Genomic DNA, 27644 nt, shown 5'->3' with positions numbered 1-27644 from the left:
AACCAAATCCCTCATTCTAACCTCTAGAAAAATGATCAAAATAGTTCTAACATGTTTATAAAAGAAGAAAAGTTAGTGTCATGATTTATGCTTTTTATTTGCCCAAAATAATGTTTTTCTTTTCTTTCTTTCTTTTTTTTTTTTTTTTTCTGAGAGAGAGGAAAAGGCAGCGTGGAGGTGTTCAGAACCTGGCAGTCTTTCTTTGACCTTGTGTTAACTTTCCTGGGCTTTGAAGTTTCCATCAGAGCTCTAATAAGCAATATTTATGTGGTCCATTGATGTTGTCACATAGAGTATGTCTATTCACAAACAAGTTTAGAGAAAAAGAAGAACAATCTGCTTAATCTAGCTACTAAGTACTGAATGATTGTTGACAAAGGTAACAACACCTTAAGTGACTGAATTAAACCATTTGTGTTCAAATGTGCTTATTCATATGGGTTATGTAAAAATCAGCTACTGCAAACTAAGTATCCTCAGGTGCTGAGAGTGACAGTGCAAACCCAGGGAAATTCTGATTAAAGAGGCATCTACCGGTGCCATGTGGAGCCGTATGGAGCCTACGTTACAAAAAAAAATCAGTATTATGATCCTGTCTTTATTTAGAATTTTGATGTTTTGTTCGTCATGGATTTTCTTATGTTAATTTTAGTTTAAAACATTCACTAAAATATTACTTATTTTGATTAGTGTTTTATTTTTTGGCATCTCCTTGAAATCTGTCCCTAAGGAGGGGATCTCATTCCCCTCATCCTAATCCCAGCCCTGATAGCTACTCAAACCAAAATATTGTTCACTCACATCAACATAAGAAAAATTGGTATGAGGTGGGATGCTAGAAATGGAAATAGAAGTTTCAGAGAAAGTATCATGAGAGTCCCGGTGTGGAGAATTCTTAGTCTGGTACATAATGAAATGTATATCAATAAATTATGCTTCCAGCCTATTTGGAAGGCCTCTCTCACTACTTCAAGAACAAGTATGCACTACTACCTTGATCACGTAATTTCTTTAGATTATGGAGTGCACTGGTTTAATTGCTTATTCCAGAGAGAAAAACAAACTAAAGAGGATCATGTTAGATCTATAAACACAATCCACAATTCATATTTTCCTTTAGTCCTCTTCTCCCCTCTTCAGAACATGGTTCACCGTCTCAGACCATGTCTGTCCTAAGAAAAATGATATTAGTTCTCAAAGTATTGGATCTTCTGGAAAAACTCCAACTACCCTAGCCTCACACAGCCTGGTGCTGTGCCTCTGCCTTTCCCATGTGTTTTCTAAACAGAGCAACATGAGAAAGAAAGAAGGGAAGCGGGAAGGGGGAAGGGGGAAGGGAGAAATAGTTATCAACTTAAAATAGTCTTGACCAGGAGTGGCAGTGGAGTGAATTCTAGCCAGTCTTGGACTTAACAGAAGTCCCTTAGAGTTCAAATTGCACACATCAGAAAGATTATTTTTCAGTGAAGTGAGAGAAAAAATTTCTCTGCTCAAATAAGTTGTGTAACTGCTGTGTCCTCTAGGAGAATCATATTAAAGGCTCAGAAAAGTCCTGCAGATTCTCCCTGAAGGACTAACCCAGCATTTTCCAAGCATGTTTGACACTGAAAGAAACTTCTCTTTTTAAATATAACACTAACACAAAAGTTTCACAGAATTAATATTCTGAGAAGTGCAATTTAGGGAATGTTGACCTATATTCAGAATACAGAGTTATCAGTATACCTTGGCACAGGTTTAGGGAATGGTTCTTAATAATGTTAGAAATAGTAATAATAATTAACAGTAACTAACATTTGTAGAGTATTAGTGTTTTTCTCTGGGTTGGGGCCTGTAAAGAACAGACAACTGGTTTACTTTTCCTTCCCTTCATTGTTTGTCAAAATGTTAACATTTTTAAAAATTTGCACATCACAAGTTAGAAAATATTTGACTTATATACCAAAATATATATGTGCAAAATATTTGTGATGGATGCCTGGGGAGTATGTGGGCATTTTAAAGCTAATAGAAATGCCTTCTTCATGACCTAAATTTGTATTGTACTGGACCACTTTCTCTTAGTTCGGAACATTTATATCTTCATATCATAGTTGTTATAAACCTCTTATCTTCCCCACTAGATTTATATAGTTCCATGAAAGCAAGATATTTCTGTTTCAAATGCATTGGATTATTACTACTATATTCCCTGAAGCTCTTCTTCATACCTGATACAATGTAGGCCTGCAGAAAGTACTTATTAAGCAAACAAATTTCTAGAACCTTGTTTCCTAAAATTTTAGACATTATGATATCTTTTAGATGATGATTTGCTTATTCATTAGGTATCCTCGTTGCATTTATTCAAATAGAAACCTGCGATGCAGAAGGATGATTCAATAGATCTAAAAGTCAATTTTACATTTATTAAAAGGAGTTTGTGCAGGAAGAGATTATCATTTATTGTTTCCCATGCCTCAGAAAGAGATTGGTTTTAACTTTGATAAATAAAACCTAAAGGTATCTATTTTTTTGCAATTTGAGAATCTTAGAGCATATCCCATATTATTGATACAAGTGACCAAGAAGTAGTCAGGCTGTGCGCCAAATGGCAGAATTATCCTTTTACTTGCCTCAGACACAATTTGTTTTTCTGAAAAATCAAGGAATATGAGGTCATAATGTGATTGGTTGAATATTTCAGTATATCTGTCAGACATCAGTTTGTATGTTTAAAGTATGATGGTTGAGTCTTTGGAACCTTCTAGTTGGTGGGACCTTGAAGTTTTATCTGTAGACACTATCTCTGGACCTATGAGAGGGGTCACAAAGATCCTTGCCAATACAGTGACATAATGATTTTGAGATTCTGAAGCTACAACTTTGGAGGCTATTGAGATTTTCCTTTTTTTTTTTTGTACACATTTTAATTTCTCAACTTTATTTTATACAAAGGAACCACTACAAGATGACCTTTGCATTAGATTTTATGTAATATTCACATATCTTTGTCCATTAAAAATTAATGAATTCACTATTCAGAATCTCCCATTCCAAATTGTAGAAAACCTAGACATATGATGTAATTATAAATTATGACTCAGAACTTACTGTCTTAGCTATTGTTCTAAAGCACATGACATTTTGTGGGAACTATCTTTAAGCTCTTTTGTCTTGGTCTCAGAGCCCTGTGATATACACACTTTCAATTTGAAGCACCACAATTGGAGTGCCTCTCCTCTGTCCTGCTCCAAACACCCTCCCTATCTTGCTCCCTCCTAACAGTTTTCTTTGACTGTATTTTTTTTTCATCTTCCAAAATAAGTTGTATTCTCATTTATGTTTGGAAGCATTTTATTACTGAATTCCCCAATGTATTTCACTTCTCAATTAACCAAGACTACTAGCTGTTCTTTTTTGTTTCTTTGTTTGTTTCCATAAAGGCCATTTGGGTAAGTGGCTTTACCACCTCAGCACTTCATTCCTCCTTTACCTTCTAGGTACCCTTATGTGGACAGTGCCCAGTGGAGCATTACTTCTGTGGTTTCAGCAATGCTGCAATTATCATGTGTTGATACCTGTGCAAGAGCTTCAGCTTAGCTCATTATTGTGAACATTAATAAGTTGGTGTGTGTGCATGCATGTGTCAAGGTTTTCCTTTTTTAACTCACTATTATCACCAAGTGTCTATCACTTTTGATGATATTTTCTCTTGATGTGAGAAAGTATAAGCCTTGGGGGTTTCGTATGTTTTATTTTTTTTTTTTTTCCTGATAAGTGACCTCATCTCACTCAAGTTAGCTTGGTTGCATGAATACATACACACACACACACACACACACACACACACACACACACACACTCACTATAAATGTGTGAAATAAACCAGCTCACAATTCCACTCACGGATGTTAACCTACGTTGAATGTTCATTTTTTGAAAATAATTCTTAGTCCGATTTTCAAGAGGCAATTCAGCTGTTTTAATTTATAGTTCATTAAATTTTGCTAGAAAGGAGCAAGAGAGTCATTATAAATATAAACTGCCTCATAACTATATTGACCCAACATCTAACAGCATCTATTGACCTCCTTGCAGTGTAAATTTAATTAAAATAGCATTAGACAGAACAAAGTTAACTTCAGATAATAAACAGAGCAAATGGCTATAATAAATACAATTACCTATTACTGTTGTTTTACATCATCAAAAGACTTGCATCAATATTTTCTGAAAGATAAGTGCCTATAAAATTCAGGTGTAAAATATTTCCCCATGAACTTTTAATGTTTCCTTATTTTCAGGATAAGAGTTGTGTTTTTAAATTTTTATTTAAAGGCTGAACTTCTGGGGGTCGAAGGGAAGATGGCGGAAGAGTAAGACGCGGAGATCACCTTCCTCTCCACAGATACACCAGAAATACATCTACACGTGGAACAACTCCTGCAGAACATCTACTGAAGGCTGGCAGAAGACCTCAGACCTCCCAAAAGGCAAGAAACTCCCCACGTACCTGGGTAGGGCAAAAGGAAAAAAGAATAAACAGAGACAAAAGAATAGGGACGGCACCTGCACCAGTGGGAGGGAGCTGTGAAGGAGGAAAAGTTTCCACACACTAGGAAGCCCCTACGCGGGCGGAGACTGCGGGAGGCGGAGGGGGGAGCTTCGAAGCCGCGGAGGAGTGCACAGCAACGGGTGCGGAGGGCAAAGCGGGGAGATTCCCGCACAGAGGATCGGTGCCGACCGGCACTCACCAGCCCGAGAGGCTTGTTTGCTCACCCGCCGGGACGGGCGGGGCTGCGAGCTGAGGCTCTGAGGCTAGGGTTTCGGTTTCGGACGGAGCGCAGGGAGAGGACTGGGGTTGGCGGCTTGAACATAGCCTGAAGGGGTTAGTGCACCACAGCTAGCCGGGAGGGAGTCCGGGGAAAAGCCGGCACCTGCCGAAGAGGCAAGAGACTTTTTCTTCCCTCTTTGTTTCCTGGTGCGTGAGGAGAGGGGTTTAAGAACGCTGCTTAAAGGAACTCCAGAGACGGGCGCGAGCCGCGGCTAAAAGCGCGAACCCCAGTGACGGGCGCGAGCCGCGGCTGAAAGCGCGGACCCCAGAGACGGGCGCGAGCCGCGGCTGAAAGCGCGGACTCCAGAGACGGGCGCGAGCTGCGGCTGAAAGCGCGGACCCCAGAGACGGGCGCGAGCCGCGGCTGAGGGCGCGGACCCCAGAGACGGGCGCGAGCCGCAGCTGAGGGCGCGGACCCCAGAGACGGGCGCGAGCCGCGGCTGAGGGCGCTGACTCCAGAGACGGGCGCAAGCCGCGGCTGGAGGCGCGGACCCCAAGGCGGGCGGGAGACGTTGGGGCTGCTGCTGCCGCCACCAAGGGGCCTGTGCGCGAGCGCAGGTCGCTCTCCACTCCCCTCTTCCGCGGAGCCTGTGCAGCCCGCCACTGCCGGGTTCCCGGGATCCGGAGACGACTTCCCCGGGAGAGCGCACGGCGGGCCTCGGGCTGGTGCAGAGTCACGCCGGACTTTGCCGCCGCAGGCCCGCCCCGCATTCCGTGCCCCTCCCTCCCCGCCGCCGGCCTCCGTACGCCAGAACCCCCGAATCAGCGGCTCCTTTAACCCCGTCCTGTCTGAGCAAAAAACAGACGCCCTCCAGCGACCTACACGCAGAGGCAGGGCCAAATCCAAAGCTGAGCCCCTGGGAGCTGTGAGAACAAAGAAGAGAAAGGGAAATCTCTCCCAGCAGCCTCAGAAGCAGCGGATTAAAGCTCCACAATCAACTTGATGTACCCTGCATCTGTGGAATACATGAATAGACAGCCAATCATCCCAAATTAAGGAGGTGGACTTTGGGAGCAAGATCTATGATTTTTCTCCCTATTCCTCTTTTTGTGAATGTGTATGTGTATGCTTCTGTGTGAGATCTTGTCTGTATAGTCTTGCTTCCACCATTTGTCCTAGGTTCTATCCGTCCATGGTTTTTTCTTAAAATTTTTTTTCTTAATAATCAATTTTAATTTTAAGAACGTTATTATACTTTACCTTCGTCCTTTCTTTCTTTCTTTCTTTCCTTCCTTCCTTCCCTCCTTTAGACAACGAATCATCCCAAATTGAGGAGGTGGTCTCTGACAGCAAGATTTATGATTTTTCCCCCTTTACCTCTTTTTGTGAGTGTGTATGTGTACGCTTCTGTGTAAGACTTTGTCTGTATAGCTTTGCTTCCAACATTTGTCCTAAGGTTCTATCCGTCCCTTTTTTTTTTTTTTTTTTTTTTTCTAATTAAGAATTTTTTAATTCAATAACTTTATTATACTCTATTTTATTTTTACTGTATCTTCTTTCTGTTTTCCCTTCTTTCCCTCCTCCCTTCCTTCCTCCCTCCCTCCTTTCGTTCCTTCTTGCCTTCTTTCCTTCCTTGCTTCTTTCTTTCTTCCTTCCTTCCTTCCTTCCTTCCCTCCTTCCTTCCCTCCTTTAGACAACGAATTATCCCAAATTGAGGAGGTGGTCTCTGACAGCAAGATTTATGATTTTTCCCCCTTTACCTCTTTTTGTGAGGGTGTATGTGTACGCTTCTGTGTAAGACTTTGTCTGTACAGCTTTGCTTCCAACATTTGTCCTAAGGTTCTATCCGTCCTTTTTTTTTTTTTTTTTTTTTCTAATTAAGAATTTTTTAATTCAATAAATTTATTATACTCTATTTTATTTTTACTGTATCTTCTTTCTGTTTTCCCTTCTTTCCCTCCTTCCTTCCTTCCTCCCTCCCTCCTTTCGTTCCTTCTTGCCTTCTTTCCTTCCTTGCTTCTTTCTTTCTTCCTTCCTTCCTTCCTTCCTTCCCTCCTTCCTTCCCTCCTTTAGACAACGAATTATCCCAAATTGAGGAGGTGGTCTCTGACAGCAAGATTTATGATTTTTCCCCCTTTACCTCTTTTTGTGAGGGTGTATGTGTACGCTTCTGTGTAAGACTTTGTCTGTACAGCATTGCTTCCAACATTTGTCCTAAGGTTCTATCCGTCCTTTTTTTTTTTTTTTTTTTTCTAATTAAGAATTTTTTAATTCAATAACTTTATTATACTTTATTTTATTTTTACTGTATCTTCTTTCTTTTTGTTTTTACTTCTTTCCCTCCTTCCTTCCTCCCTCCCTCCCTCCCTCCTTTCGTTCCTTCTTGCCTTCTTTCCTTCTTTGCTTCTTTCTTTCTTTCTTCCTTCCTTCCTTCCTTCCTTCCCTCCTTCCTTCCCTCCTTTCCTTCTTTCTTTCCTCATACGTCTACTAATTCCCTCTACTTTTTCTCCCTTTTATTCTGAGCCGTGTGGATGAAAGGCTCTTGGTGCTCCAGCCAGGAGGCAGGGCTCTCCCTCTGAGGTAGGAGAGCCAACTTCAAGACACTGGTTCACAAGAGACCTCCCAGCTCCAGATAATATCAAACGGCGAAAATCTCCCAGAGACCTCCATCTTAACACCAGCACCCAGCTTCACTCAACGACCAGCAAGCCACAGTGCTGGACAACCTGTGCCAAACAACTAGCAAAACAGGAACACAACCCCACCCATTAGCAGAGAGGCTGCCTAAAATCATAATAAGGCCACAGACACCCCAAAACACACCACCAGACGTGAACCTGCCCACTAGAGAGACAAGATCCAGCCCCTTCCACCACAACACAGGCACTAGTCCCCTTCACCAGGAAGCCTACACAACCCACTGAACCAACCTTAGCCACTGGAGACAGACATCAAAAACAGGAGGAACTACGAACCTGCAGCCTGCAAAAAGGAGACCCCAAACACAGTAAGATAAGCAAAATGAGAAAACAGAAAAACACACAGCAGATAAAGGAGCAAGATAAAAATGCACCAGACCTAACAAATGAAGAGGAAATAGGCAGTCTACCTGAAAAAGAATTCAGAATAATGATAGTAAGGTTGATCCGAAATCTTGGAGATAGAATGGACAATAGAATGGACAAAATGCAAGAATCAGTTAACAAGGACCTAGAAGAACTAAAGATGAAACAAGCAATGATGAACAACACAATAAATGAAATTAAAAATACTCTAGATGGGATCAATAGCAGAATAACTGAGGCAGAAGAACGGATAAGTGACCTGGAAGATAAAATAGTGGAAATAACTACTGCAGAGCAGAATAAAGAAAAAAGAATGAAAAGAACTGAGGACAGTCTCAGAGACCTCTGGGACAACATTAAACGCACCAACATTCGAATTATAGGGGTTCCAGAAGAAGAAGAGAAAAAGAAAGGGACTGAGAAAATATTTGAAGAGATTATAGTTGAAAACTTCCCTAATATGGGAAAGGAAATAGTTAATCAAGTCCAGGAAGCACAGAGAGTCCCATACAGGATAAATACAAGGAGAAATACGCCAAGACACATATTAATCAAACTGTCAAAAATTAAATACAAAGAAAGCATATTAAAAGCAGCAAGGGAAAAACAACAAATAACACATAAGGGAATCCCCATAAGGTTAACTGCTGATCTTTCAGCAGAAACCCTACAAGCCAGAAGGGAGTGGCAGGACATACTGAAAGTGATGAAGGAGAAAAACCTGCAACCAAGACTACTCTACCCAGCAAGGATCTCATTCAGATTTGATGGAGAAATAAAAACCTTTACAGAAAAGCAAAAGCTGAGAGAGTTCAGCACCACCAAACCAGCTTTACAACAAATGCTAAAGGATCTTCTCTAGGCAAGAAACACAAGAGAAGGAAAAGACCTATAATAACGAACCCAAAACAATATAGAAAATGGGAATAGGAACATACATATCGATAATTACCTTAAATGTAAATGGACTAAATGCTCCCACCAAAAGACACAGATTAGCTGAATGGATACAAAAACAAGACCCTTACATATGCTGTCTACAAGAGACCCACTTCAGACCTAGAGACACATACAGACTAAAAGTAAGGGGATGGAAAAAGATATTCCATGCAAATGGAAACCAAAAGAAAGCTGGAGTAGCAATTCTCATATCAGACAAAATAGACTTTAAAATAAGGACTATTAAAAGAGACAAAGAAGGACACTACATAATGATCAAGGGATCGATCCAAGAAGAAGATATAACAATTGTAAATATTTATGCACCCAACATAGGAGCACCTCAATACATAAGGCAAATACTAACAGCCATAAAAGGGGAAATTGACAGCAACACATTCATAGTAGGGGACTTAAACACCCCACTTTCACCCATGGACAGATCATCCAAAATGAAAATAAATAAGGAAACACAAGCTTTAAATGATACATTAAACAAGATGGACTTAATTGATATTTATAGGACACTCCATCCAAAAACAACAGAATACACATTTTTCTCAAGTGCTCACGGAACATTCTCCAGGATAGATCATATCTTGGGTCACAAATCAAGCCTTGGCAAATTTAAGAAAATTGAAATTGTATCAAGTATCTTTTCTGACCACAACGCCATGAGACTAGATATCAATTACAGGAAAAGATCTGTAAAAAATACAAACACATGGAGGCTAAACAATACACTACTTAATAATGAAGTGATCACTGAAGAAATCAAAGAGGAAATCAAAAAATACCTAGAAACAAATGACAATGGAGACACAACGACCCAAAACCTGTGGGATGCAGCAAAAGCAGTTCTAAGGGGGAAGTTTATAGCAATACAAGCCCACCTTAAGAAGCAGGAGACATCTAGAATAAACAACCTAACCTTGCACCTCAAGCAATTAGAGAAAGAAGAACAAAAAAACCCCAAAGCTAGCAGAAGGAAAGAAATCATAAAAATCAGATCAGAAATAAATGAAAAAGAAATGAAGGAAACAATAGCAAAGATCAATGAAACTAAAAGCTGGTTCTTTGAGAAGATAAACAAAATAGATAAACCACTAGCCAGACTTATCAAGAAAAAAAGGGAGAAGACTCAAATCAATAGAATTAGAAATGAAAAAGGAGAGGTAACAACTGACACTGCAGAAATAAAAGAGATCATGAGAGATTACTACAAGCAACTCTATGCCAATAAAATGGACAATCTGGAAGAAATGGACAAATTCTTAGAAATGCACAACCTGCCAAGACTGAATCAGGAAGAAATAGAAAATATGAACAGACCAATCACAAGCACTGAAATTGAAACTGTGATTAAAAATCTTCCAACAAAGAAAAGCCCAGGACCAGATGGCTTCACAGGCGAATTCTATCAAACATTTAGAGAAGAGCTAACACCTATCCTTCTCAAACTCTTCCAAAATATAGCAGAGGGAGGAACACTCCCAAACTCATTCTACGAGGCCACCATCACCTTGATACCAAAACCAGGCAAGGATGTCACAAAGAAAGAAAACTACAGACCAATATCACTGATGAACATAGATGCAAAAATCCTCAACAAAATACTAGCAAACAGAATCCAACAGCACATTAAAAGGATCATACACCATGATCAGGTGGGGTTTGTTCCAGGAATGCAAGGATTCTTCAATATACGCAAATCTATCAATGTGATAAACCATATTAACAAACTGAAGGAGAAAAACCATATGATCATCTCAATAGATGCAGAGAAAGCTTTTGACAAAATTCAACACCCATTTATGATAAAAACCCTGCAGAAAGTAGGCATAGAGGGAACTTTCCTCAACATAATAAAGGCCATATACGACAAGCCCACAGCAAACATCATCCTCAATGGTGAAAAACTGAAAGCATTTCCACTAAGATCAGGAACAAGACAAGGGTGCCCACTCTCACCACTCTTATTCAACATAGTTTTGGAAGTTTTAGCCACAGCAATCAGAGAAGAGAAGGAAATAAAAGGAATACAAATCGGAAAAGAAGAAGTAAAGCTGTCACTGTTTGCAGATGACATGATCCTATACATAGAGAAGCCTAAAGATGCTACCAGAAAACTACTAGAGCTAATCAATGAATTTGGTAAAGTAGCAGGATACAAAATTAATGCACAGAAATCTCTGGCATTCCTATATACTAATGATGAAAAATCTGAAAGTGAAATCAAGAAAACACTCCCATTTACCATTGCAACAAAAAGAATAAAATATCTAGGAATAAACCTACCTAAGGAGACAAAAGACCTGTATGCAGAAAACTATAAGACACTGATGAAAGAAATTAAAGATGATACAAATAGATGGAGACATATACCATGTTCTTGGATTGGAAGAATCAACATTGTGAAAATGACTCTACTACCCAAAGCAATCTATAGATTCAATGCAATCCCTATCAAACTACCACTGGCATTTTTCACAGAACTAGAACAAAAAATTTCGCAATTTGTATGGAAACACAAAAGACCCCGAATAGCCAAAGCAATCTTGAGAACAAAAAAAGGAACTGGAGGAATCAGGCTCCCTGACTTCAGACTATACTACAAAGCTACAGTTATCAAGACAGTATGGTACTGGCACAAAAACAGAAAGATAGATCAATGGAACAGGATAGAAAGCCCAGAGATAAACCCATGCACATATGGACACCTTATCTTTGATAAAGGTGGCAGGAATGTACAGTGGAAAAAGGACAGCCTCTTCAATAAATGGTGCTGGGAAAACTGGACAGGTACATGTAAAAGAATGAAATTAGAACACTCCCTAACACCATACACAAAAATAAGCTCAAAATGGATTAAAGACCTAAATATAAGGCCAGAAACTATCAAACTATTAGAGGAAAACATAGGCAGAACACTCTATGACATAAATCACAGCAAGATTCTTTCTGACCCACCCCCTAGAGTAATGGAAATAAAAACAAAAATAAACAAATGGGACCTAATGAAACTTCAAAGCTTTTGCACAGCAAAGGAAACCATAAACAAGACCAAAAGACAACCCTCAGAATGGGAGAAAATATTTGCAAATGAAGCAACTGACAAAGGATTAATCTCCAAAATTTACAAGCAGCTCATGCAGCTCAACAACAAAAAAACAAACAACCCAATCCAAAAATGGGCAGAAGACCTAAATAGACATTTCTCCAAAGAAGATATACAGACTGCCAACAAACACATGAAAGAATGCTCAACATCATTAATCATTAGAGAAATGCAAATCAAAACTACAATGAGATATCATCTCACACCAGTCAGAATGGCCATCATCAATAAATCTAGAAACAATAAATGCTGGAGAGGGTGTGGAGAAAAGGGAACCCTCTTGCACTGCTGGTGGGAATGTGAATTGGTTCAGCCACTATGGAGAACAGTATGGAGGTTCCTTAAAAAACTACAAATAGAACTACCATATGACCCAGCAATCCCACTACTGGGCATATACCCTGAGAAAACCGAAATTCAAAAAGAGTCATGTACCAAAATGTTCATCGCAGCTCTATTTACAATAGCCCGGAGATGGAAACAACCTAAGTGCCCATCATCGGATGAATGGATAAAGAAGATGTGGCACATATATACAATGGAATATTACTCAGCCATAAAAAGAAACGAAACTGAGCTATTTGTAATGAGGTGGATAGACCTAGAGTCTGTCATACACAGTGAAGTAAGTCAGAACGAAAAAGACAAATACAGTATGCTAACACATATATATGGAATTTAAGGAAAAAAAAAAATGTCATGAAGAACCTAGGGGTAAGGCAGGAATAAAGACGCAGACCTCCTAGAGAACGGACTTGAGGTTATGGGGAGGGGGAAGGGTGAGCTGTGACGGGGCGAGAGAGAGTCATGGACATATACACACTAACAAACGTAGTAAGGTAGATAGCTAGAGGGAAACAGCCGCATGGCACAGGGATATTGGCTCGGTGCTCTGTGACAGCCTGGAGGGGTGGGATAGGGAGGGTGGGAGGGAGGGAGACGCAAGAGGGAAGAGATATGGGAACTTATGTATATGTATAACTGATTCACTTTGTTATAAAGCAGAAACTAACACACCATTGTAAAGTAATTATACCCCAATAAAGATGTTAATAAAAAAAAAAAAATAAAAAAAAAAAAAAAAAAAAAAAAAAAAAATAAAAATAAAAATAAAAGAGGCCTCCAGCTGACCTGAAAGAATTCAATTTTGGAAAATTACTAACCAAGTACTAGCTACTAAGGTCTTACCATGCATTTTAATATACTTGTTTGAAAACAAAAAAAAAAAAAAAAAAAAAGGCTGAACTTCTTTAGTGTTATTTACAAAAAAGATACTTTAATGATTAAATAAATCTGCATAACAGATGAATAAAAATAGGCCACTTGAGAAGATTTGAATTAAATTCCTTAAATTTGAAAAAGGCAGAAAAATCTGTTTTTAAACTTTCTAACAAGAGAGAATAAAAAATAAATGTAGTTAGCATAGAAAGTATGTGTGGGTATAATCGTTGGGTATGAAATAAATACATTTAACAACTCAGCTCATTTGTGCTCCCTAAGGGCAACACTAAAGCAATTTGACATAGCTGCAACATTACATCAACAAATGAATATAGCCAGAATTTAAGAGAAAAGGGGTATATGGAAAGCTTTTGATGTTGATAAGTTTTGGTGTCTTTACCTTGATGATAGAACATAGCCTTCTGGGGTTATTTTAGTTCTGGGGTTATTTAGTTGCCATAGTTCTTTTAGTTCATAAGCAATTCTGGAAAAATTCCAAAGTAAGTAAATTAAAACATGTATAATGTCACTTCTTCTGGGTTTGAGCATTTCAGACTAGTGCTTTTGCTATTGCATAAAGTTTTGTTTATTTATTTTAGTTGAATATAGATAATTACATATCAGAATGCAAAAAGGTAGGCAGTTTGGCCATTTGGTTGTAACTATTATAGAAGTGAACTAAATTTCACCTTTCAGAACAGAATGCAAAACTCTTAGAGGAAAAGTAGCCTATTAAGTGTCTTAAAACGGTTCTTTTCACAGTTATTTTGGACAGCTGCAAACAGGAGAGATGAGTCATCATGTGGAGCTCTTGAGGTCATGGGAGGATTCCAGATACCCTTATCCAGTACACACTCAAAACATCCCAAGGTAGGGAACATATTCAATTTGGAAACATACTAGTATTATCAAAATATTTCTTTAACTATGTAAATTAAAACAGAAGTTACAGTATTAATCATTACATAGCATTATAAAACTAAAGGTTTCAACATGGTGGAGAGTGGAATAAGAAACCAAGGGTCTCTAGGAGAGGTTGGATCAGTGATAGAAACCTCCCAATGTTAAGAGAAGTCATACTGTCTTCCATAGGTAGTTATGTCTGTTTTAACTGCTGAAAATCCAATGCCTATTATGGTGACTGACACAGAGTAAGCACTCAAAAAATGTTTGCTTTTTGACACCGTAACCTGCCATAATAAAATGGGATCATGGGCTAATGATCTCATGGATTCTCCTCCATGATATTTTGGTCGTGTTCCACATTTGCCAGGAGCAAGCTAAAACAATGGTTGGCAAGGTATAAAAGGAAAAGGCTGGATCCAGAACATGGACCTGGAGAAACTGAAGGAGGAAATAATAGTTAAAACACCTTCAATTTTCAAGTAAAACTCTTTGTCCGGGAGACTGGACCTCTGTTATTTTCTTCTTTTCAGTTCAGAAACAGACCCTGAATAAGCTTCACTTGCTCATTGACAATTAAAACAACAATGATTATTACAAGAACATAGTGAGAATTATCTCTGATTCTAACGCATAATATGTAGAATGAGCTCCTAAATCAGGTGGTATGACATACAGAAATCTTTCTATAATTGGATAGCTTTTTAGGCTTTCCTTCTAACTCCAGCTCCTGGGAAAGAGAACTGAAGAGTGCATAGAGCAGATATGAATAACATTTTGAAAATCTTACACATCTGGAGTTACTACCTTGCAAGCTTCTCAACTGCTTTTATTTACTTTTTTAATGATTGTTTAAAATATCTTATTAAATTTAAAACCCAGCATGTAACTGTTTCTCCATATATTATTCAGATGCTTATTTTTGAAAATATTCTTCATAATATATAATGCACAATAATTATATTCCTTACATTTATTCTGTAATTATTTATTTTATAAAAAAAGTATATAAATTAACTTGTTCGTATCCAAATTTAAAAATAAAATTAATGTAAATGTAATGTGCATGTCACTAAAATGAGATGTTCTTAGCTGTTAATAGAAAATAAAACCACATGGAAAACGAACTTTTTCACTTAGAAATACATAACATATAGCTCGCTTAGTGGGATGAGTATTTTTCTTCCGTGATGTTCCAAGTCATGTTAGCTGTTTGACCTCACTGGTTTGTTTTGAGCTTTACTGAAAGAAAGAAAGAAGGAGAGAACAGCAAACTCTGAATTTAGATACAGACTCCTCTCAGACATCTCTCCTTTAAAATAGAAAATGGCATGGGATTCTCATGCTTTATTCTACCTAGTTCTAAACTCACTTAGTATACCTTTAAATTGACCTCTCTCTTTTATTATTATTATTATTATATTGAGGGAATCAACCTTTCACGGGCAATGTGAACTGGAAATTCAAATGAATTCAGTTGAATTCATCCTTAAGCCTTCTCTAACAGTGTTCTTTTAAAGGATCATTACCTGTTTTGAGTGCTTAATGACATCTGAAAGAACGTCCTTTAAAAATGTGCCCAGATTCAAATAGCTTGGAAGATTAGATTATGTCTCAGCTCAGCTACTTACTTGTGCAACTTTAGGCAAGTCAGTTTACTCTTCTCTGCCTTGGTTTCATCATGCAGCTGCGAAATGATTCTTGAGCCACAAGTATGATGGCTAGATGAGACTATATTTTGGAAAGTACTTTCTAAGCTCTGAAGATGTACACGTATGACAGATACTCTTATTCATCTACTCAACAGACATCGCACCTCTCTTCTTTGCTAAAAGAATTTTAATTATGTTGTGCAAAGCAATGTACCCAGCCCCAGGAAATAACTTATTATTGATCTAATCTAGTCATGGATAGATACTAATTTCTCAGCCTTGCTTGCACTGAAGGGTTTCCATGTTACTCTCTTCTGGCTGAATAAACAGAACAGGAAGTCTGCTAGCATGTTAATGGGAAAGATCTTTGCTCTCTAATGTGAGGTGAGAGAAGATAAGGTCCTTACTTTCCTAGTTAACCACTGCTTTCTGTCTTTGAATGAAGACATACAGTCCAAAGTCAATACCCTTACTAAGAAAGGGAGAGAAGTTAGTTGAAAGCGGTTGGGTCTTAGGTGAAGTCATTGAGGACCTGAAGAAAACCCAGCAATTTCCAACATCTACAATTAGTTTTAAGTGAGAAAGACAAAACTATATTAGGTTAATACATATTACTTGAGATTTCTATTATCTACTGCCAAATGCCTAAGACAGGTATTATTATGAATAGCCTTGTAGCCACTTTGGGAATGAGAAAATGGAAGCAAGATAGGTAGCTAGGGAATTTTAACCAAGAGTGTATGAATCTCTGGGTTCTATGAACTCTGTGGAATTGTGTGCTAACCTGTGTGTGCATATGTATACACTTCAGGAAATTGTTGAATTAATATTCAAATAGGTATGTGATCCAAAATATCTTCTCCCACCTGCTATATTGGTTGTGCCGGCACATGGAAGACACTCAATAAGTATTTGATGACTTAATGAATGAATAAATGAATAATGTCAACATTTTGCCTTTTATGTTCTGGATAGTTGCTAAAACCTTGAGATTTCAGGAGTGCCAACTCATGCTCCCACTCCTCAAAAAGCCTGCATTCTCAAAGAAAAACAAGGAATAGAAAAGATTTCTCTTTTTTGTAGTGGTACTTGATGAGGTAGATTTGTGCAAGGATGCTGTAGAAGCAGGGCCCTGTGCCCCCACAAAAAAAGCACAACATACTTCATATACCCCAGACTTTTTCAGTGGTAAGAGGAAATCCACTCCAGAGAAATGACAAGAGTGTAAATTTTGTTGAACTATGAAGAAGAGTCCAATACACAATGTAGCAGGTTGAATAATGTTCCCCCCAAATTTATGCACATCAGGAATCTCGTAATGTGGCCTTATTTGTAATTAGTTAAGATGAGATCATATTGGGTCCTAGAAGAAGTCGTAATTTCAATGACTGGTGTACTTACAAAGAGAAGAGAGGACACATAGAGAAACACACAGGAAAGAGGGCCATTAGAGAGGCAGGGATCAGAGTAATGCAGCTACAGGCCAAGCAATGCTGAGGATTACTGGCAACTACCAGAGCTAGAAGAGAGGAATAAAACAGATTTTCAAAGGCTCCAGAAGGAACTAACCCTGCTGGTGTCTTGATTTCAGACTTCTTCACTCCTGAACTGTGAAAGAATAAATTTCTGCTGTTTTAGGCCATTTAGTTTGCAGTAATTTGTTATGGCAGCCCTAGGAAACCAATACAGATGTAGAGCCAACAGGAAGGCTCGGTAAAGTCCTCAAAAAGAAAAAAATTATGAGCTCAATTTAGAAAGTATTTCAAGATTTTTATATTACTTCATTCAAATTTAAAACAAAAAAATCCACAATACAGTATCTCAAACCACTTCATATACTCTAGGCTTTTTTAATGGTTATAAGAAATCCACACTAGAGTCAAAACCCAAAAACCAAAACAAATACTGCCAGAGTCTGAGCTTTGTTAAACTACAAGGAAGAGCTGAATACCAAGTGTTTCCATTCTTGCTGTTGAAGTACAAATTCAAGACTCAAGCTGATAACATTTATTAAAAAGCAAATTTTGTGCCTACTGTTGTCTAGAACCAGTCCTCCAGTATAATTTTGACTCTTCTGAGTAGTTCAGCGGTGAGAGGGGGCTTGAAAGATTTGCACTTTTAAAATAAAATAAAATTGGGGCAATAATTATTGATATTTCTAAGCATTTTTCAAGAAATAGATGTATATACATCGCAGTGGATGTTTTTCTTCTGGTCAGCATTCATTACTCTCTCTTCTGGTAACCTCATTTTGATTTCCCTTTGTGGAACCACCATTCTCTCATGTTCACTAGACATGGTTTGGGGAATTCTGGTGTGCGCACATGCAAATAAGACAAATCTGGAACTTTTGCTGGAACTACCAGGAGAGAGACACTATTTTATGCTAAGGTTGCTAAAATTGATGGGCTAGGTGAGGCTAAGGGACAACCTGGCAATTCCTGGAAGTGGAGGAGTAAGAAGAAATGAAAAAGGGGCTCTCTTCTTTATCAAACATCTCTCATATCACAGGCAGTATGTGAAGTGTTTTACACAGAGTGTTTCATGTAATCTCACATAAATCCTGTAAAGCCAACGTTATCTCCCCCTTTTTCAGAGGAGACTTAAAGAGGTTAAGTGACTTGTCTAAGATTACAGAGTGTCAAAGCAAGAATTTGAACTCAGGTCTGTGAGATATGGAAATGGGTTATATTTACCATTTCTTTCCAATCTGAGTATTCTGCTATCTTAAGAGTATACATATAAGTTTATGTATATGTTAAGGTTATCATGATGGGCTGAGATAAAATTACATATTATACGGTGGTTTTATATCATATTTTAGCAACTCCATCAATCCTGATAAGAAATCTGCTCTCTGGTCACAGAATGCTTTTGGCCATGGCCAAACTGGTGACCAAGAAATGTCTCCCTCTATGGTGTGCTGAGCCAAGTGGACATTGCTAGTCATCTTCCATGTAAGATTAATTGTGTAGCATAGAAGCTTATGACAACCACATTTGCGTTAAATGGAGGCAGCATCCATTCACTTGCTCAGGCCAAAAATGGGGTTCATCCTTAACCACCCTTCTTCTCTCATTGCCCATAGCCATTAACAAGTTATGTCTACTTTACATCCAAAATATATCCTGGATCAATATTTCCCCATCTCCTCTGTCACCGTTCTAGTCACGTTACCATTTTCTGTTAGTACCACAAAGTTGTTTTCATGATCTTTTAAAAACAGAAATCAGAAGGTATCACTTCCCTGCTTAAAGTGCTTCAAATGGCTCTGTACTGCAATTAGAATAAATTCCTAGCTTAGTACCATGCCTATGGGACTCTAGTATCTTCCTTCTACCTACACCTAAACTCATTCCCTACTATTGTCCTCTCTCCTGCACTCTAGCAATCCTAACCTTTACAAAAATATATTATTTCTTAAGCACACTGAGGCTATCTGTTTCAGGGATTTTACATACTGTTTTGTCTTCTTGAAATCCTCTACTTCTGTGTCTTTGCACAGCTAATGCCTACTCATCATTTAGTTGTCATCTCAGTCACCCCCCCACAGAGGACTTTTTGAGCATCCTACCTAAAGTAGCACCTGATGTTAGTCACTTTTCTCCCATTAGCCTGTTTTAATTTCTTCATAGAATTTGTAACTAATTGAAATTATCTTATTTATGCATTTATTTACATTTTTATCTTATCTTCCTTACCTTCCACTTACTCAAGCTCTGTAACTTAAAGCCCCATGAAATGCAGGGACTGTTTCTGCCTTGTGCATACAATAGTGTCTGGCATGCAGTATGTGCCCAGTAATAATTGTTGAATGAATGAACCAGAGTTGGAATAAAAATTAATGAACCCAGTATGAAAAGTTGTCATAAATCCATTTATTAGTATTTATTTTTCTGCTTTTATGTATTTATTTTTCTGCTTTGGATACAAGTGGGCAACCAGCCAACTGCGGGAGCTGCAAAGCCACTTCTACAAAGTGGACATGTTATTGGATGGGAAAAAGACAATTAACTGTCATACTTGTGTAGTCCTCCCTCCTTGAACCCAAGCATTCAAAATGAAAATCAAACAAGAAAGCTTTGTGTTTGAAAATGAATTCCCTGCAGTAGAGGTTAGCATGTTTTTGACATTTGTACCCAAATTCACTTTCCCAGAAATGAACAACCACCAAGGGTGAAGGATAAAGGGTAGTGTAATTTCCATCAATAGCAGACACCATACTTAATTTTATTTTTGGCTCAGAAACTCTGGTCAATTTTAGAACAATGCATCACATAGAAAGTATACCCTGCCACCAAAAGAGTATATAGAGGAGAGAAATAAATGTTTTATAAAGCCTAATATGCTGGGTTGTACCTTGCTATTTCCATAATGTCAGAGCACAATATTTCTCTATTTGTGGACTACAAATAAAACAGTTCTTCCATCAGCAAAATGAGATTATTCATTGTAAACAGGGATCATGTTCATGGAGACAAATAGCTCGAAGTAAATTATAGGTAAATGAATCTGTTATAGGTTAATAAACTACCAGTCTGTTGGTTGTAGTACAATATTTACCCCAACTACTTGTGGAGTTTTCCACAGAAATAATATCATGAGGCAATTAGATACATGGTTATACCAGTGCTGCCCAGTAGAAGTTTCGGTGATGCTGGAAATGTTCTATATCTGTGTTGTCCAAAATGGCAACCACTACACACATGTGCTTATTGAGCACTTGAAATGTGGCTAGTATGACTGAGGAACTGAATTTTAAATTTTATTTATCTTTAATTAATTTTAATTTAAATAGCCACATGTAGCTACTGGCTTTCATGTTGGACAGCACGAGTAGATAACAATATCCTTAACGGAACTAACTATACATAGAGATCTGGACAGTATGAATTAAACTATCCAGAGAAATTCAGCGCCTAGCCAAAGATGAGGCAGTTACCTTTCCCATAAAGCATTTTCCTTTTCACTGGTCTTCAAACCATTTTCTACCTTGGTAAGACCTGTGAGATAATCAGGTGCACTGAAGTGGCAGTAGGGAGAGTTTGGGGACAGGAGGTTCTTTTATGATTAGTGGAGTCATAGACTAGGGTACATTTACATGATGTACTAACTTTAGAATCTAACCTCTCACACCAGCTAATAAATCTCTTAAAATAACTTGAGATAAGGGCGTAATGTTAAAACTGGTTAAACTGATGTGTAAGGACAAACACTTTGCAATCCCCACTCACCCCAGCTTACCTCTACAGATTTCATCATTGCATTTAAAGCAGAGAGGTATATAGAATTTCTTTTGTTCTTTCCTTAGTTCAATGTTTCTCAAATTTTAGTGTGCAATTTTCTGGATTAAATGGGGTACACAGAATTTTGTGTACTGTATTTTCCAGGTAATTTCAGGGCAATTTTTACATAATTGATATTGTCTTCTGTACTGACTTAACTAACTCCCGTGTGACTCGTCTACCTCTCTCAGCGCTTAATCCTAGCTCTTTTATATAAAATTATTTTCACCCAAGGTTGTGAAGCAGATCAATTCAGTATTGCTTCAATTACATTTAAAGCTTTTAAAACATTCATACCTACAGTTGCCTAAATTTTCTAAGTATTTGCAAGCTCAAAGGCCTAATTGCTAAGAGCAGAGTTCGAAACAATCTAATACACTTCAAGCATCTGAATACTGAATGGTAATACCTATTTCTACATTTTTTTCATCTTTTCCAGGCCAATGGAAGCTTTACATTTTTAGAATCTTTTCAGAGTTAGAGTCAACTCATGAAAAAATATTGTTTGAGATTTTAATTATAGGAAACTAAATATTCCCTTTTCCACTCTTAGAGTTTTCTAGATAGGTTTCTTAATATCTTCTTACCTCGAAATCATATTATATAGCTTCAGATTGTCCAACAATTAATGTCTTTATGTAAGTTAGTAAATTCCTGAGTATCATCCTAGAAACTGTTGTGGAAACAAAAAGATATCTAATAGTATTATCAATATTCAGGTATTTTACAACATAGTTGTGGTCACAAGATAATCATAGGTGAAATAAATGTGAGTGAGTAATATTTTAGAGCTTGTTTTATAAGTTACTATTTTACAAGTCAACTTGTGTCAAAGTATTTAAATCAGTGGTTTCTGACAAGCATTGCATGTTGTGTAAAACCTATCACAGGTTGGCAAATAAATTGTGATCAACACATAAAATAGATTTGGTGCTTCTGAAACACACACGCACACACACAGGGTTTATGTTTTTCACGGGGAATGTTTTATTTTTATTCTTAGAGATGGAAGTTTATCAGGAACCTGTATTTAGGAGAAATACCTGGGTAATTTATTAAGCAAGAATAGCCCAAGTCTTACCATCTTTATGAAACCAACAGTAATATTACAGTCCTATGTATTTAACGATGTCGGCATTTTAAAATTTGACACTGAGTCTTAAATTCTGTAATAGTGCCCTCTGCAAATGTGCTCACTGTTTAACAAAAGCAAATCCTTCTTTATGTCTAGCTTCTATGACTAGACTGTAAGACGGGCAAGAGAAGGGACATAGTTCCTCACGTTCCTGCAGAATTCCAAGAAGAGTGAGCAAGTGATACAAATTGGGTCTTCCGTGTCCTTCTTTAAATTCCTTAGCTACCCTTTCAACTCATTTTCAAATAAAATTGAGTTTGCTCTCCTAATTTCTTAGTTTAGGTCCTTTTCCTGATTGCTTCACAATTCACTTCTGCAACTGTTTATTGAGTACAGCCACCTTGCTGGGTACTTAAAAACAGTCCTTGCCCTGAAAACGTTCATCATGTAGTGAGTAATGTTATCCTCCCACTTATTCTTCTACAGTCTTATTTATCTTCTTTCCAACTTTGAGTTATAAGACTATCATAAATATTTATTGAGCACTTAGTAGAAGCTCAATAAATATTTATTTGAATAAAAGAAAACATAAATGTGCGGGGCACTGTGCTAGGCCCTGCATTTTAAAAGATCAGTGACTGGCTGAGTGTGAAGTGGAAACCTGGAGCTACAAAGCATATTAAGGAGCAAAAAACTAATTTTGTATTTGCTATAATATCAGAAAATATCATTTTCCCCTCCTTCCTAAAAAAGATGTCATCATAAATCTAATTGAATGGAGCTTGGCTATGCTTTCAACAATCCTACTTTTACTCAGAAGAGAGGCTATATATCAGGTTATCAGGTTTAGCATCTAGAAATCAGATTGAACAAAATAATCACATCAGCATCTCCCATGTTCTTTTGGCCCAGATAACTGTTGCACAGTAAGGCATCCCTCAGTGTGGCCCTACTTGTGCAGAATTACTGCTCCTTGAGATAGATTTAACCTTGATTGCTGGGATAAGTGCACTGTTCAGCTGTTCCAAGGGAAATGCTCTTCCAAGGGAACAGGAGCAACAATGGCCTCTCTGTTGGCCGAGGTAGTAGAAGATAAAGAGGACTTTATGGATTTTTTATATCTTTGGCATTTTTTTAGGCTAGGGGAAAATCCAGGTTCTCAATGAAAGAGAATGCTGTGGAATACAGACAAGTATGTTTCAGATATACCTACCCTTTTCCTACCTCTAAATAATCCCACAATATTTCATTTCTACAACTGTCCCATACATCTTTATTGAAAGTCAAGCTTTGGGGATACAATCCTCCTTCTCAAGGAGTTCCTATTGTGCATGGAAGAAAATCACATGTAGCAGCATTACTGGTACCATAATTCAGATTTATGTAACTCAAAGGTGGAACTAGGCAACCCCTAGCAACTCTCTCACAGTCATTTGCATCCACTGACTTACATAAGGATAATCACTCAAATTGTGTCAATGACTAGGGTTCAAGCAGAACCCTAGTTTAACTATTGTACTGTGGACTGGGAAGAGGGGAGACAATGGGATTCATATGGCAGAGGAGACATAAGAGAATATGTGGTCTGATTTAACTAGATTTCACAGCAGAACATTGTCTTCAGAAGCAAGCAGATTTTTGGACGTGTTATGGTGACTAATACTGCTCTGATCAAGAAAAATGATAAATGTTTTTTCATCTTGTGGGGGAAGTAGAGTTTGTTCATTAAAAGATCTTAATCATTTAGGGACATGTTGGCGCCCTGAGCGCTTCACTGTCGGTAATTCATGGGGAGCATCTTTGTTTAAGTAGAGATTGTTGAATTGTTGTGGAATACAGGAATCGAAGCATGAAGGAGGTGCATCAGCAGCATCAAAATCCAGAAATTATTTTTAAGTGAATATAAGTGCATGGAAACTTCAAAATTACTTTGGACAGATTTTTAAAGGAATTCTGTATCCCGTGAGTAGAAAAGGGGGTTTGGAGCCAGTAGAAATTGAGTAGGATGTTCAAGAGCTAATGGGATGTGGGGACGTTAGGATAATATAGGAAAAATAAAGTATGACAGTTAATTGGTTGCATCCTTGTCTTCACGTTCATACCTGTGAGTTCCTTTATTGTGAACTAGGCTCATCTGGGCCACTCAGGCCCCACTGTCTTCATTAGTAGTCTAATGACATTAGACATTCATTTTTGGCAGATGTGCTATAAATAATCTGAATCACTCCTGACCCACACCAAGAAACACAAAATATCCAAACACAGACCAATGGGATAGGACTTCAGATCCTGGAAGAGAATTTGGGGAATAATGAACAGGAAGACAACAGATACAAGTGACAGTGTTATACGAAGGAGAATCATGATAAAGGAAAGAGAGAGAAAGAGAGAGAGAGAACTAAAAAAAGGTTTTCTAAATGAATAATTCACTCGGCTCAGAAAAATTACATCCAGAAAACACCTTGGTCTGATAACAAATTCATGGTAGATGGGAAAAAACCCAACAAGAATAACAAGTAAAAGTTAATATTCTAATTTCTTTCAGTGATAGGATAAATTTACTATTTAACATATTTCACATGTCCTCCAAGAATATAGTGCTTTGTTTTCAAGTAGCATTTTGAGAAATATTTGGAAAATATCTGAAAGTATTAAGAAAAAATAAAAGCGACTATAATATTAAAGAATGTGTTTCTGCTATACAAATTTCTTGGTTCTTGAGGACCTACCAGGTTTTCCCCCAGTGGTCCTAAACTGAGGAATGCTTGTGCTTACTCTATCCTCTGTGGAGATATGGACTTTTTCATCTTTGTATATTAGCCACTTAATGCATCTTGGAAAATTAGTAAGCATTTCTTATTCAACAAACAGTTGATGAGAAAGTTTGCTACTAAAACTTTTTGGTACATCTATGTCTATTATTCTTAGAAACTCAGGGAAAAAATACTTAAATCCCCTTCACTGTAAACTTGAAATTACTACTTTGGATATGTGTGTGTGTGCACACGTGTACTTTCTAGGGTACTGAATCTCAATCCTAGCAGCACATTGGTAGCACCTAGGGGGCTTTGAGATAATACCAGGGTCTGGGGCTTATCTCCAGAAAACCTTAACTTTTTGTTTGTTTGTTTGGGTTGGGGTCTAGGCATGAGTAGTCTTAAAAAGCCTCCTCATTTTTTCCCCCAAATACAGGACTTTATTAATAAAGTAATCATTATTATGATTTTTGGGAAAAAAAGTTTAAAAATGTTCAGTCTTCATGTTAATGTAGGTTAGGCCACCCAAAAGACAAAGCAAAGATAACATTAAGTCATGGTCCAGGGTTATACTTATGAGAAACAAATACAAGACTTATGGGACTTGATATGTAAAAACAACCAAAGTAAACTGTATTTCAAATTTGTTTATATAAAAACATGTTAAAGATCACTTTAAAATAGTGTCCATCTTTCCTTTAAATGGGAACAGACTAATCTGCAATCATGTACAAATATGATAAACTCAACTAACAGCTTGCTGAAGCTTTTAATACAAATCCTTGCTTCTTTATGCAACTCAACAAAATAATATAAAGTGAAGTCATTAGAAAAATATGGACCTTTCTGAATCTATATTGCATTTTTAATTTAAGTTGGAAAATACAATTCAGATCATATGAAACACGTGAATTTCAGATTTACATATTAGCTGTATCTTACAGAATATTAGATACGGTCTTTATTTTGGCTGAAATGCAAAAATATGGTTAATTTCTCAATAACAGACTAGTTAAAAATACTTTCCATTGACAGCAGTGCTAGTCCTAGAACAAAACGTAAGCAAAACATATTTGTAAGTCATTTGTCTTTTCAGTGCCCCAAATATGCAGATCCTAACACTAAGCCCTTAAAATGCATCTGCTTTAAAGATGACTGAAGGGAAATCTTACATGACTGAAAATCTGAAAATCCTACAAACGGTCAAAATCTGCTTTTAATAGAAATAAAATTCAAGTAAACATTGCATATTTGATTTAAACTAAGTTAAATTGACTTATGGCACGTTGGATCATGACCACTAAATATGTAAAAGGATTTTAAAAAATCATCCATATGCAAAGATGAAACTATACTGTGTAAGCAGTGCAAGTTTAGTGACCACTAAGATGTAGCTGCTCTTCGGTCTGGCACAGTGACAGTGGTCAGAGGCCTCAGGTACTGAATATTCAAGTAAGTTTGTACTCAGGTAAAACCAAGCTTCTTGTGTAATTTGTTTTTAATGGCAATGGCAAGACCTGAAATTCAACTTTATTTTCCTTAAATATTATCACAACTGTTCAAGTGTTTGAAGGAACAAAGACAGTACTAATAAATTTTGACAGGGCTTCATTTTGACCGTTTCTCCCCAAAGGTTGGCAGCACTAATCAATACCAGATGAAATACCAAAGAGGTAGCCTTTCCCTGATTCCCATTACCACTTATAGGCCCTTGCCAAACAGTCTTTAATATGGACGACTAAACTAAGCCAAATAGTATTTAGAACGTGGCAAATGTTGGCCATAAATTAATTAAACCAAAGGTAACTAAATTAAAAGCCTTCAGCTGAAAATTCCTGAAAAGATGTCTACTATGCTATTAAGATGATGTTAACAGATACTGAAAGAACTGAAAAAGACAAAAACACCACAAAAGCACCCATATAGGTTAAAGGGAAAATTAAGTTTCCTCAGTTGTTAATGAGGTGCATGCAAATCCTTTGACCTGAATGTAGAAATACCCACAAGAAGTACCAGGAGGACATTTCTGAAAGCAGTCACTTACGTTTAAACATCTACTATTGAGAAACACTGTTTTAGGGGAAAACAGTTTTCATTTAGCTTGCAATCCTTAAAACTTTCCTAGTGTTGATGAATTATATTTCTCTACACTTTACATTGTCAGAGACAAGGTAGAAAGAAGTCTCTGTATGATGAATGCCTATCTTAAACACATGCTATTTGTATGGAAGAATCTTTAAAGCCTATGAACATGGTCCACACTTAGTTCCCATGGGTCAGTGTCAGAATAGTCCTTAAGTATGTCTGTCTCAATCATTATTACCATGTGTTAGCTTGAAAAGTTATTGGAACGTAAGTTGGTTCCCATGAAACGTATCTTGATTTGACTATATTAAAGATTCATGTTTTAAAAAGTGATATTTCCATTTTATAATCAAGAAACTGAACGTAAAGCATATTGACTAGTGGCTAAATAATTCATCTGTTTAGACCCCACAAGGATTCACTAGAACTGCTTTAAGACCTACTTTGCTGGAGAGGAGCTAGCTTCATAGTGACATAAACCAATAGGGGAGGCTGATACTGGGAGTGAATGTAGAATGTTAAGTAGAAAAGCAGATGGGTAATATAGGTGAGAACAGAAATTAAATGTCACAAAGCAAAACTTTCTAAGTTTAGAAACAGAAGCATTTACATTTAATATGATTTCTGCTTATGATTCTTAAATACTTTCCCTAATCACTTGTCTCTTAATACCTGATTGCACTTGACTTTTTAGTGCACCTTGGCTGATTAGCAAACTGGCTTCATCAGGAGGAAAATATGTGTGTTTTTCCGAGGAGAGGAGTTGCAAGAGCCTCTGAGAAAAAGAA

At 37.4% G+C, this 27644-nt stretch overlaps 1 protein-coding gene across 11 annotated transcripts in view; it reads left to right on the top strand.

The window, feature by feature from the left end:
- Positions 1 to 27644, top strand: part of LOC307183788 (uncharacterized protein) — a 693054-nt gene that overhangs the window by 269849 nt on the left and 395561 nt on the right. For 9 of the 11 annotated variants that reach the window (XR_013827610.1, XR_013827611.1, XM_079916856.1 and 6 more), the window contains one exon: positions 13863 to 13970. The exons of 1 other annotated variant lie outside the window; for it this stretch is intronic. Coding sequence is in view for 8 of the 10 variants with exons in the window: in XM_079916856.1 (XP_079772982.1) it covers positions 13863 to 13970 (108 nt within the window). In the remaining 2 variants the exon portion in view is untranslated. Of the gene's footprint in view, positions 1 to 13862; positions 13971 to 18479; positions 18589 to 27644 lie in introns of those variants that run through there. One more of the 11 variants, XM_079916858.1, reaches the window with a different exon arrangement.

The sequence above is a fragment of the Stenella coeruleoalba genome (assembly GCF_951394435.1).
Source record: "Stenella coeruleoalba genome assembly, chromosome: 3".
NCBI classification, from domain to species: domain Eukaryota; kingdom Metazoa; phylum Chordata; class Mammalia; order Artiodactyla; family Delphinidae; genus Stenella; species Stenella coeruleoalba.
This window is presented reverse-complemented; position numbering and strand designations above follow the sequence as displayed.